The 14,203-nt window shown below is 36.0% G+C and overlaps 1 protein-coding gene across 1 annotated transcript in view; it reads left to right on the forward strand.

Annotated features, from left to right (window-relative positions):
- The first annotated feature begins 756 nt into the window (after nt 1-756).
- CCDC150 (coiled-coil domain containing 150) overlaps nt 757-14,203 on the forward strand; it is a 137,306-nt gene continuing 123,859 nt past the window's right edge. Inside the window, exons 1-5 of the mRNA XM_028480392.2 lie at nt 757-843; nt 3,057-3,164; nt 5,191-5,315; nt 5,558-5,735; nt 6,297-6,365. Coding sequence (XP_028336193.1) covers nt 760-843; nt 3,057-3,164; nt 5,191-5,315; nt 5,558-5,735; nt 6,297-6,365 — 564 coding nt within the window. The 5' untranslated portion in view covers nt 757-759. The remainder of the gene's footprint in view (nt 844-3,056; nt 3,165-5,190; nt 5,316-5,557; nt 5,736-6,296; nt 6,366-14,203) is intronic.

Consider the following 14,203-nt stretch of genomic DNA (forward strand, 5'->3'; position numbering starts at 1 on the left):
ATTTTACCACAATAAAAAATAAAAAGAATAAATATTACTACTTTTATATCTTAAGACATTTCCAAATCAATCTCATGGTGTAGATGTTATATGATGTTAACTTTTCTTGAGATGCTTCTTCTGGAAGGTTAGAAAAGTGGTTCTGTCTCTGAAGGGAGAGGACTTAGACTTTGTTCTTCCCCATTTGCCTAAGTACCTATTAAGTAAAACCCAGCCCACAACTCACATCCCTATCACCTTTCCCTCATCTCAAAGAGAACATTTTTTTTCACAGAACAAAGGTGCTTTCTTCTGTTCCACCCTCAGGTATTCCTTGATGAAAATCTCTTCCCCTACTTATAATTTTAAAAGATCCTTGCATGTGTTTCTTTGAAATAATAAGCTCATACTGCTAATAGGAAGAAATGTGTATGTAACATAAACTAAAAATATTTCATCTTAGAGAGTAGAATTTTTTTGACATAAGGATACTAGGTATATATCAAGGTTTGTTTTTAGGTAAATTCTTTCTAATTGGAGTCCCAGTGTGAGAATATTTTTAACAAATAGCTTTGATAAATAATTTATAAATTAAGAGAAGTTTGAGAGTTGGATATATCAAGATTTTTAAAAATCCTTTATAAGACACTTATCTTTGTATATTAGAACTTGAACTGGTACTAGCCACAATACAGAACAGGTATTTTGATAGAGATACATGTAATAGGTCTTACATGTAGAAAAAGAGAAATTCTTTTTTTTTTTCTGTAGAATATACAGATGTCTTTCAACAAGAAACATGAAGAAAATGCATATTTGAGGTCTGAAATAATATCCCTTCATGAAGCATCAGAAAAAGCACAGGTAAATCTTCCCATTTCTCTAGTGTTTAGATGTTAATTTTGTTCAGTTAAAGAACCAAGAACCAAGATTAATCCTGATTACATGAATTCATACCATTGCCATCATCCAAAATTTTTATTTCCATAAGATTTACTTCCTTTGTGAAACATCATCAAATTAACTACATTTCCCATTTCACCCTCTAAATTCCTGTGATACATAGGTATTTGAGATATACTGCTAAACCATGCACTAGTTTAAACTTTGCCTTGTTTGCTTTCTAATTTACTCACTAAATGTATACCTTTTATTTCCCCCTATGAAACTCTAAGCAGTTCATTGCCAAGGGCTATCTTATACTTTCTTTGTATCTTCTATGGCAAAGCACAGTAGGAACCTAATAAATACTTGCTGATTTTGGAGTTATGTGTAATCATTTTATGTGGGATGGTGGTTCCCAAATTCAGCTGATGTTTTCTGTATATGCATGTATATGGAGAGGAGTCACCACATATGCGAGCAACCGAGTTATTTCTCATAGGACCCAGTGAAATAGTATCGATCGTTTAAAAGAACTTTTTGTTAGTACAGTTTGATTATTTCAATGTTAGGATCATAGTGTTGTTATGCTCTCTTTATGATAAAGAAAATACAAAATGTGATCTTTCATAAAATAATGATAACAGTAACTACTACTACTCTTACTATAAATGATAGTTAACATTTACTGAATCCATACTACAGTCATGGCACAATTCTAAGCACTTTATGTTACTAACAAATTGTAATCCTCTCAATAGGACTTCTTTAGAACTATTATTATTCCCATTTTAAAGATAACAAAGTTGATACACAGACAGGTTTAATAATATAGCTACGGCTTCCCTGGTGTCACAGTGGTTAAGAATCCGCCTGCCAATGCAAGGAACAGCGTTCAAGCCCTGGTCCGGGAGGATCCCACATGCCGCGGAGCAGCTAAGCCCGTGCACCACAACTACTGAGCCTGCTCTCTAGAGCCTGCGAGCCACAACTACTGTGCCCGCATGCCACAACTACTGAAGCCCTCAAACCTAGAGCCCGTGCTCTGCAACAAGAGAAGCCACCGCAATGAGAGGCCCACACACTGCAATGAAGAGTAGCCCCTGCTCACCGCAACTAGAGAAAACCAGCGTGCAATGATGAAGACCCAACGCAGCCAAAAATAAATAAAAAAAAAAAACCATATATATATATATAGCTAGTAGGTGACACAGTTGGAATTTGAGCCCAGCAATCTAGCTGTAAAGAAAATTAGCTATTTCTTTTCAAGGAGCAAGAGTTCTTCTCTGTCTTACCCCCAAGTATTCCCTGATAAATAGTTTGTGCATCTGGTTATAACTTTAAAATGCCCCTGAATGTATTCCTGTCTTATGATGCTGTCCCACTTATGATGCTGTCCAGATAATCTTTAAGTTATCTCTCCTTTCTTGTTACTGTTTTTTGAGTGTTTTTTTCTATTAACCCTTCAGAGTTATTTGCCCCATCCTTAAAGAGTTTGTACATTAAAACATAAGATCCTTACCAAATATACTTTGCAAAAATAACTGAGAATTAAGACAAATAATTTCCACAGGAATACAAATTTCAAAATACCAAAAGGACAAGAGAATTATAAACTACATGTATGATAGATGTGTTACAGAAAAGACTTTTGTTTTATTTTGGAAGGTTAATCTTGTGACATGGCACAGTCGTCTGTATTTTGCTTTTTTGAATACTGTAATTGGTGATGAAGGAGCTTAGATATTTTGTTATCAGCTAAACAATCCTGAAAGCTCATCATCCAATTTTGAGAATGGATTTCTATAACATTGGCCATGCATCTACATTGTAAATTCCATTCTGTAGATGTCTTGCTGTAATTGACCAGCATTCACAATTATGAAGAATGGAAGATTGGTAAACTGCCAAATGCTTCAGTTGCTCCACTGTATCAACAAATTTCCCCTTTTAATTTACAGTTGTTTAGGATGATGACTCCAAATATTTGAAAGTATTTTATAATCCAATGAAATATCAGTTGGGATTAGGTTAAATAAATTAGGTTCACATGTATGGTGAAATAAATAGGTTATTTAATAAATTAAATTTAATAAATTAGGTTCACTTGTATGCCATTTTTAAAAATGATGATACGTAAGTAAAAAGACTTATTTATTGGAGAGATCTGTGATTTGCTGTGTATGTTGTCTTAGGTTTTGAATGACCATCTGACTAGAAAGTGTTCAGAGCTTAACAGAATGCTTCAGACTGTTAGAATGGAAAATACCAGAATCATTACTGACCACCAAGCCATTCTGCAGGTATTCATTTTTAACACTAGTCAATTTCTGGTAGAGTCAACAGAAAGCCTCCTTGGCTAAGAGATCAGGAAATACAAATAGCCAACTGGATACATAAAATATTTTAGCAATTAATTTCAAGGATTTTTCTGAATTATTTTATTTTTTAATTAGCTGTTTTCTGTTTTCATCAGAGGGGGTCATTTGGCCTTACACTCAGTGCTTTCTTAATGGTTTCTTCTCAAGTATCATTACTTTAGGAAAAGTAATTACCTGTCCCAGTATTGATAGAATCATGGAGAATACTTATGACTGACCCTAAAGTATTTACCTTTTCCCCAAAGACCTGTGCTTTTCCATTTTGCTTATGCCATTCCGTCTGCTGAGAATGGTCTTTACTTCATTTTCAGCTGTTTGAGATTGTGTTCATTCTTTAAGACTCACTTTCACCCAGAAGCTTGATCACTCCAATCAGAAAGAATCAGTTTTGTCTTTTAATTTCTACTTCCAGGACACTAAACAGGCTGTAATAATAAGGCTCTCTCTATTTTTGTTATTTGAGCATACTTACTATATACCAAGCATTGTGCTAAGGATTTTACATATATTACATCCTTTAATCCTAGCAGCTGTTATGTAAAGGGATATTTGTCATCCTGTTTTACAGATAATAAAAATAAGATTTAGAGAAGTTAATCAACTTGCCCCAAATCACCCAGCTAGTATAGGGTGGAGCCAGATTTAAATCTAGATTTGACTCCAGACTCAGTGTTTTTAGTCATTTATGTTATGTTGCTTCTCTTGTTCTGCATTCTATAGTAGTAGTTTATGTGCATGGCTCATTTCCTGTACTACATTCCTAGGACATTGTCTTACATATCTTTGTTATTACCCACAGGGCTAAGCGTGTTTTGCACATAACAGGTACTCAATAAGTATTTTTTATTAATTCAGCAAGCATTTAGTGTTTACCTCATGCAAGTATGTTGCTAGATCTAGATAGAATTATGGCAGTGAACAAGACAAGTCCCTACTTTCATGAAACTTACAATTTAGTAGACTGAATAATGTGACTTCTGTATGTAACACTTTCACAAACATTTTAAAACTTTGGAATATGACACAAGTGAGATCCCATTTTACCAAGTATGAAGGTGTGAAGGTTTACCTTGCAATCAAATATTGTTCAAAAAGAAGTGTTTTAAATATGTTTACAAATATAATTATTAATATGTACTATATTTACAAAAGCTTTATAAATTGTAGGTAGAGGAGGTGTGCATAAAAATGCAGTTTTGATAAGTAAGCCAGAGAAAATTGTGCAAAACCGTTATAGACTTCTGCTGTAGCAGTATCTGAGTGCAATTTCAGATACTGTCAAAAGAATTTACACTAAACTATGAAACATGATTGTCCCTGGAGAATGGAATTATTTGGAAGAGACGCGGGGGAGATAGAGGTGGAGCGATCATTTCACTTTATGTACGTTGATATTGTTTTACTTTTTAAAATATAGTATGTTGAAATTTTAAAGTACCAAAATATACTTAATATAGTTTTTTTAAAATCTTTTTTGGAGTGTGGTTGCTTTACAATGTTGTGTTAGCCTCCACTGCACAACAGAATGAATCAGCCATACACATACAGATATCCCCTCCCTCTTGGACTTCCCTCCCATTTAGGTTACCACAGTGCATTAGGTAGAGTTCCCTGTGCTATACAGTATGTTGCTATCAGTTGTCTATTTTATACATGGTATCTAAAAATTTCTTCATGTTAGGAGTTTTATAAATTTTTCAGCAAGCTGTATAAATAATGCATCTTGATTGTTGGCTAGATAGCTATAAAATGGTAGAATCGTGGTCAGGTCAGGGTAGGTACAAAGAGCAAGCTGGACATTAAGATAAATTCTTTTAAAAAGGGGTTTTATTTATATAAATTAAATTTGTCTTTTGTAAGTATCAGTATCTTTGATCAGTTGTTTAGAGTGATACCCTATCAAATGACTTCTGGCATCTCAACTTTTAATATTGCTTCTAACACTCAGGAAGAACAGAAAATGATGACACAGACATTTCAAGAACAAAACTTACTGCTGGATGCTGCCCATGCCGGTAGCACAAGTGAGCTACAGACTGTTCAAAATGAGAAAACACAACTCCAAATGCATCTGTACGTAAACTGTGGGCAACTTTTGCATCTTTTGTTTTTGCATTTGTATTTCTTATCTTTAATGAAAATGTTTAATTCTGCATTTGCTGGGCCAGTCACAAAAATAAACTCTGCCCTAAAGGAACTAGTTTTGTTAGAACGTTTCGGTAACTGCTCTCAGGCATTTACTAAAGAACATTTAGTCTTTCTGTTAAAGAAGAACTCTCATTCAGCTTTCATATCTCCTTGTTCGCTTCCTGCAGGGACCATTTAGTCCTCGAGCATAACCAGTGTATCCAGAAAGCAAAGGATGCTGAGAAGAGGGCAGCTGTGCAAAAAGAGCTGCTAGAATCAACTACTGCAAAATTGCGAAGTGAACTGGAAGCATCAATGCAAGAGAAGACCTCTCTGCTAGAGGAGAAAGAAGGACTTCAGAGAGAGGTAGGTAGAGGCAGATTTATGTTACCTCCTGGTTGTGGTGGTGATCTTGTTTTAAAATTTTATTTTAAGTGCAAAAGACAAGAAAAGAAATACAACCCAGATGCAGTTTGTCTGAGTTGCCCGTGAAAGAAATCTTTGGGTGGCTAATCTGTGTCTTTTAGCATGTGAGTGCACTGTGCCAAATAGTTACCCTTATATATCCTGAGTGAATGTTAACTAACCATTCACACATCCTCATGTTAGTTAAGGAGTCAGATTTAAAACTCTATTTTCCCAGTAGGAGTGGGACAGTGTAACGGAAACAGTGTAAGGGGAAACAGCCCTGTCTTCCTAGTTAGGAAGGAAGCAGCAGAGTCTGACATGCAGACGTGTCTTTCTAGTTTCAGGGCTATTTGTGAAGTCTGCTCTGCTTCAGAGACTCCCCGAGTGGCTCCTTTTCTGAGAGGATGTGCTATCTCTGCAGTGTAGGTTTTAATTGACATGCAGGGTGTATCCGCTATAGTAGAGCCTGTCAGCTGTTTTTAAATTGACCCATTTCTTTTTTCCCCTTCTCTTGGGCAGGTTAATAAAACCGAGAACGAAATAGCAGAAGAAAAATGCAACTTGGAAAAGGAATTAGCTAAAAGCAAGGTATTCCACATTTTATTTGTTATGTCATTATATTTAATTCCTTCTGTATTGCTGCCTCCTGTATCAGCTTATCTTAATGAGGAGATGGGTTATTTTGTTGAATACCAAAACGTGGGGGGACTAGAGAAGCCCCGAAGCTGGATGCACCTGGAGCACTCCAGTCACTTCCGCATAAGGCTGCGTCTGGGGAATGTTTGCTTATTGAGCATCTCGTGTTTGCCAGTGAGTCATCACTGCCTCGGACCCTAGTTTTCACCGAGTAGTTTAGCCAGGGAGTCCCCTGAGAGTGAGCTAATGGGCCTGTGGACTGACTGCAAAGGGATGATTGCTGACGATGCTGGTGGGTTTTTTTGTTTGTTTTTTGTTTTTTTAAAAAAAACTAATTTAAGCTTCCTAACTTGTTAGCACTTGGCACTTTATTTGTGAGATACCCCTTTCTGGGTTCTATGAAGGTAGAATGGCCAGAGAAACAAATACAATCCTTATTCAAACAAAAAAAATCTTTAAGACATTGCTGTTTGCATTTCAAAATTTGAAGAGGGTAAAGATTACGTATCACTATCATCTAGAGAATATATCTGGAGCATCAAGGACTATCAGCCCATCCCCATTCAATAAACCCAGCAACAGGTGTCAGATATAGTCATCAAGGCTTGACTGTTTCTTGGCTCAACTAAATAGCATTCTTAGTACCATATATGTGAACTTTTAGTTTAAGAACTGGGGAGAGAAGAAAAGCTAAATTCTGAGCTGGAGCTCAAAGACAGTTCACTAAGCTGGCAGGTACCTTCTGTGGTTTAGTCACTCATATCTAGTGATTTGAAAACAGTCCACCCAAAAAATTCTTTAAATAAAGCTGACTTCCTGTGGCAAGGACTTTGCTGGTGTCAATGTGGCCTCACATATGTTTTTTAAAATTTGGGAAGTTGGTGGATACTATTAAATTCATTAATACTTTTTGCTTTAAAATGCTAGTGAATATTTCATGGCTAAGGCAAATGCTATTTGTGATTAAAACATGGTATTATTATTTTGCTTGTCTGATTTCATTTGTTTTAATGTAGACTAAGTGTATGTTCATGGGGCTGAAAGATACTTACTCGTTAGAGAGGTTCTATTAAGCCAAATGACAGTGCTTCTACAGAGTTCCGTTTTTTGGTCTAACTTGATATTTTTTACATGTGTACTCATTGTAAAGCTATGTTTTCTTAAAGTCAGGCTTATTGAGTGATAATTTAGAGTGAAATTCACCCTTTTTTTAGTGTACCGTTCTGTGAGCTTTGATAAACACAATCATGTAACCACCACCACAACAATCAAGATATAGAACATTTCTATCACCCCAGAAAGTTCCCTTGTGCCCTTTAGTAGTCAGCTTCTTCCTCCATCCCCATCCCCTGGCAACCACTGATCTGTTTTTCTATCCCTGTAGTTATATCTTTTCCAGAATATCATATAAATGGTATCATACAATATGTAGCATTATAAGTCTGGCTTCTTTTATTTAGCATAAAGCATTTGAGATTTGAGGTTCATGCATGTTACTGTATGTATCAGTAGTTTATGTTCTGTTATATCACAGTTTCTTTACCCATTTGCCAATTGAAGAACATTTGGGTTGTTTCCAGATTTTGGCAGTTATGAAAAAACCTGTATAAATATTCATATGTGAACATGTATTTTTATTTCTCTTGGATACATATCAGGAATTGGACTTCTAGATCCTACAGTAAATATATGTTCAACTGTCTTCCAAAGGATGTGTGCCATCTTGCATTCCTACCAGGAATATATGAGTTCCAGTTTCTCTACACTCTCACCAGCACTTGGCATTGTCAGTTCTTTTAGTTTCAGCCATTCTGATTGGGATGTAGGGGTATGCCATTGTGGTGTACTTTGCTTTTCTCCAGTGACTAGTAATATTGAGTACCTTTTCATCTGCTTATTTGCCATCAACAACTTTAACTGTCTCTTCAAATCGTTTAACCATTTTTAATTCAGTTTGTTTTCTTATAATTTATTTTTCAGAGCTTTAAAAATAGTGTCATATTAATTCTCATGTAATAGTTATTACTATTTGTATATAAACACGTTTTATATGTGCTTTACCTACTTTTCTTCTATATTATGCCTTTTCATGCTCTTTTAAAGAGCAGAAGTTGGGGCTTCCCTGGTGGCGCAGTGGTTGAGAGTCCACCTGACGATGCAGGGGACACGGGTTCGTGCCCTGGTCCAGGAGGATCCCACATGCCGTGGAGCGGCTGGGCCCGTGAGCCATGGCCGCTGAGCCTGCGCATCCAGAGCCTGTGCTCCACAACGGGAGAGACCACAACAGTGAGAGGCCCGCGTACTGAAAAAAAAAAAAAAAGCAGAAGTTTTATATTTTAATTAAGTCCAGTTTATCAATTTTTCAAATTTTATGGATGATAACTTTTTGTGTTGTAGTTAAGAAATTTTTGCCTAATCTAAGATTACATAGATTTTCTCCTTTGTTCTCTAGAACTTTTTTGGCTTTACATTCAATATTAGGTCAATGATCCACTTCAAGTTAATTTCTGTATATCATGCAAGATGTAGTCCAAGATTCATTTATTTTTAGTGGATCGTCTGATTGTTTTAGTACCTTTTATTATTGAGATATAATTAATGTACCAAAAATTCACCTTCTTAAAATATACAAGTTAGTGATTTCTTAGTATATTCAAAAGTTTGCACAAATATCACCACTATCTTATTCTAGAACCTTTTTTATCATCCTAAAAAGAAACCTAGTACCCATTAGGAGTCACTCCCTATTTACCCCTGCCCACCTCTGGCAACTACTATTCTACTTTCTACCTCAATGGATTTGTCTGTTCTGGACATGTCATGTAAATAGAATCAACAGTGTGTGGCCTTTTGGGTCTGGCTTCCTAGCATGATGATTTCAAAGGTTGTCCATATTGTAGTGTATATAAGTACTTCATTTCTTTTATGGCTGAATAATATTGCATGAATATAACACACTTCATTTATCCATTCATCAGTTGATAGACATTTAGGCCGTTTCCATTTTTTGGCTATTAAGAATAATGCTATGAACATTTGTGTACAATTCTTTTTGTGAGCATATGGTTTCAGTTCTCCAGGAATAAAACGACTGGGTCATGTGATAACTCTGTTTATCATTTTGGGAAACTGCCAAACTGTTTTACAAATAAGGTAGTTGCACCATTTTACAATCCCACTAGCAATGTATGAGCATTCCACTATCTACGTCCTCACCTAAACTTGTGTAGAAAAACTTAAAAAAAAAAATTACACCCATCCTAGTAGGTGTGAAGTATCTCATTGCGGTTCTTTTTTTAACTGAGGTGAAATTCACATACTATAAAATCAACCATTTAAAAGTGAACAATTCAGTGGCATTTAGTACAATATTCACAATATTGTGCAACTACCACCTCTGTCTAGTTCCAAAACATTTCAATACCCCGAAAGGAAACCCCATACCCATTAAGCAATCACTCCTTATTCCCTCCTTCCCCCAGCCCCTGACAACCACTACTCTGCATTCTGTCTCTATGGATTTACCTATTATGGATATTTCATATGAATATAATCATACAACATGTGATCTTTTGTATGTGGCTTCTTTCACTTAGCATAATGTTTTTGAGGGTCATCATGTTTTGGTATCATTATGTATCATATCAGTACTTCATTCCTTTTTATGGTTGAGTAATATTCATTTTGTGTGTGTTTGTGTGTGTGTGTGTGTGTGAGTTGAGTTGGCTAAAAAGTTCGTTTGGGTTTTTTGTAAGATCTTACAGAAAACCCAAACAAATTTTTTGGCCAACCCAATATATGTATGTGTGTGTGTATACATGCACACACACACACACACACGTATATATATGTACACATACCACAATTTCTTTATCTGTTTATCTCTTGATGGATGTTTGCCTTGTTTCTGCCTTTTGGCTGTTGTGATTAGTGCTGCTATAAACAATTGTATGTGTATTTGTAAGTACCTGTTTTCATATCTTTGAGATATATAGCTATGAGTGGAATTGCAGGGTCACATGGTAATTTTATGTTTAACTTTCTGAAGAACCACCAGACTGTTTTCCACAATGCTGAACCACTTTTTCTTCCCAACAGCAGTGTACAAGGGCTCCAGTTTCTCCACATCCTCACCAACACGTTATTTATTTATTTATTTATTTATTTATTTTTATTTTTGGCTGTGTTGGGTCTTTGTTGCAGCACGTGGGCTCTCTCTAGTTGCATCGAGCGGGGGCTACTCTTCCTTGCAGTGCATGGGCTTCTCAGTGCAGTGGCCTCCCTTGTTGTGGAGCGTGGGCTCTAGGCTTGCGGGCTTCAGTAGTTGTGGCACGTGGGCTCTAGAGCGCAGGCTCAGTAGTTGTGGCGCATGGGCCCAGTTGCTCCGCGGCATGTGAGATCTTCCTGGACCAGGGCTCGAACCCATGTCCCCTGCATCAGCAGGTGGATTCTTAACCACTGCACCATCAGGGAAACCCCTATTTTTTGTTTTTTGATAATAGCCATCCTAGTAAGTGTGAAAGTGGTACCTCATTTTGGTTTTGATTTGCATTTCCTTAATGGCTAATAATGTTGAGCATCTTATTATGTGTTTATTGACCTTTTGTATATCTTCTTTGGAGAGCTGTCTACTCAGATCCTTTACCAATTTTTAAAGTGGGTTATTTAATGTCTTTTAATTGTTGAGTTGTAAGAGTTCTTTATATATTTTGGATGGTAGACCCTTATCAGATATGTGACTTGCAGCTATGTTTCTCCCATTCTGTGGGTTCTTTTTAAATTTTTAGATTTTTATAAAGTCCAGTTTATCAATTTTTTCTTTGGTTGCCTGTGCTTTAAGTGTCACATCTGAGAAACTGTTGCCTGATCCAAGGTCACAAAGATTTACACCTTTTTGTTTTGTTTTGTTTTTATATTGGAGTATATTTGATTAACAATGTTGTGTTAGTTTCAGGTGTACAGCAAAGTGATTAAGTTATACATGTACCTATTCTTTTTCAAATTCTTTTTCCATTTAGGTTATTACAGAATATTGAGCAGAGTTTCCTGTGCTATACCTTAGGTCCTTGTTGGTTATCTATTTTAAATATAGCAGTGTGTACATGTCAGTCCCAATCCCAAACTCCCAATCCCTCCCCTCCCCCACCCTTCCCCCCGTAACCATAAGATCATTCTCTAAGTCTGTGAGTCTGTTTCTGTTTTGTAAATAAGTTCATTTGTATCTTTTTTTTTTTTTTAGATTCCACATATAAGCGATATCATGATATTTGTCTTTCTCTGTCTGACTTACTTCACTTAGTATAATAATCTACAGGTCCATCCATGTTGCTGAAAATGGCATTATTTCATTCTTTTCAATGGCTGAGTAATATTCCATTATATTTATGTGCCACATCTTCTTTATCCACTCCTCTGTCGATGGACATTTAGGTTGCTTCCATGTCTTGGCTCTTGTAAACAGCGCTGCAATGAACATTGGGGTGCATGTATCCTTTCAAACCATGTTTTATTCCGGATATGTGCCCGGGAGTGGGATTCCTAGATCATATAGTAGTTCTAATTTTAGTTTTTTAAGGAACCTCCATATTGTTCTCCACACCGTCTTCAGCAGCTATTTTTTGTAGACTTTTTGATAATGGCCATTCTGACTGGTGTGAGGAGATATCTCATTGTAGTTTTGAGTTGCATTTCTCTAATAATTAACAGTGTTGAGCATCTTTTCATGTACCTCTTGGCCATCTGTATGTCTTCTTTGGAGAAATGTCTGTTTAGGTCTTCTGCCCATTTTTTGATTGGGTTGTTTTTTCGGTATTGAGCCGCATGAGCTGTTTGTATGTTTTGAAGGCTAATCCCTTGTCGTTTGCATCGTTTACAAATATTTTCTCCCATTCTGTGGGTTGTCTTCATTTTGTTTATGGTTTCTTTTGCTGTTCAAAAGCTTTTGAGTTTAATTTAGTCGCATTTGTTTATTTTTGTTTTCATTACTCTAGGAGGTGGGTCAAAAAAGATCTTGCTGTGGTTTATGTCAAAGAGTGTTTTTCCTATGTTTTCCTCTAAGAGTTTTATAGTGTCCAGTATTACATTTAGGTCTTTAATCCATTTTGAGTTTATTTTTCTGTATGGTGTTAGGGAGTGTTCTGATTTCATTCTTTTACATGTAGCTGTACAGTTTTCCCAGCACCACTTATTGAAGAGGCTGTCTTTCCTCCATTGTATAGTCTTGCCTCCTTTATTGTAGATTAATTGACGATAGGTGTGTGGTTTATTTCTGGGCTTTCTATCCTGTTCCATTGAATTATATTTCTGTTTTTGTGCCAGTATGATACTGTTTTGGTTACTGTAGCTTTGTAGTATGGTCTGAAGTCAGGGAGCCTGATTCCTCCAGCTTCGTTTTTCTTTCTCAAGAGTGCTTTGGCTATTCAGGGTCTTTTGTGTCTCCACACAGATTTTAAGATTTTTTGTTCTAGTTCTGTGAAAAATGCTGCTGGTAATTTGGTAGGGATTTCATTGAATCTGTAGATTGTCCTGGGTAGTATAGTCATTTTGACAATATTGATTCTTCCAATCCAAGAACATGGTATATCTTTCCATCTGAGTCATTTTTGATTTCTTTCATCAGCATCTTATAGTTTTCAGAATAATGGTCTTTTGCCTCCTTAGGTAGGTTTACTCCTAGGTGTTTTATTCTTTTTAATACGATGGTAATTGGGATTGTTTCCTTAATTTCTCCTGGTCTCTCATTGTTAGTGTATAGAAATGCAACAGATTTCTGTGTATTAATTCTGTATCCTGAAACTTGACTGAATTCATTGACGAGTTCGAGTAGTTTTCTGGTAGCATCTTAAGATTTTCTATGTATAGTATGATGTCACCTGCAAACAGTGACAGTTTTACTTCTTTTCAAGTTTGGATTCCTTTATTTCCTTTTCTTCTCTGATTGCCGTGACTAGGACTTCCAAAACTGTGTGGAATAAAAGTGAATAAAAGTGGTGAGAGTGGACATGCTTGTCTTGTTCCTGATCTTAGGGGAGGTGCTTTCAGCTATTCACAGTTGAGTATGACGTTAGCTGTAGGTTTGTCGTATACCGCCTTTATTATGTTGAGGTAGGTTCTCTCTATGCCCACTTTCTGTAGAGTTTTTATCATAAATCGGTGTTGAATTTTGTCAAAAGCTTTTTCTGCATCTACTGAGAGGATCATATGGTTTTTATTCTTCAATTTGTTGAAGTGGTGTATCACAGTGATTAATTTGTAGATACTGAAAAATCCTTGCACCCCTGGGATAAATTCCACTTGATCGTAGGGTATGATCCTTTTAATGTATTGTTGGATTTGGTTTGCTAGTATTTTGTTGAGGATTTTTGCATGTGTGTTCATCAGTGATATTGGCCTGTAATTTTCTCTTTTTGTGTTATCTTTGTCTGGTTTTGGTATCAGGGTGATGGTGGCCTCATAGAATGAGTTTGGGAGTGTTCCCTCCTCTGCAGTGTTTTGGAATAGTTTCAGAAGGATAAGTGTTAACTCTTCTCTAAATGTTTGATAGAAGTCACCTGTGAAGACATCTGGTCCTGGACTTTTGTTTGTTGGGAGTTTTTAAAGCACAGTTCTAATTTCAGTGCTTGTGGTTGGCCTGTTCATATTTTCTATTCCTTTCTTTTTTTTTTTAATTTTAATTTTATTTTTAGCATGATGAACACTCTTTTTTTTTCTTTTTTAACATCTTTATTGGAGTATAACTGTTTTACAATGGTGTGTTAGTTTCTGCTTTACAACAAAGTGAATCAGTTATA

The sequence above is a fragment of the Physeter macrocephalus genome, chromosome 2, assembly GCF_002837175.3.
Source record: "Physeter macrocephalus isolate SW-GA chromosome 2, ASM283717v5, whole genome shotgun sequence".
Lineage (NCBI taxonomy): Eukaryota > Metazoa > Chordata > Mammalia > Artiodactyla > Physeteridae > Physeter > Physeter macrocephalus.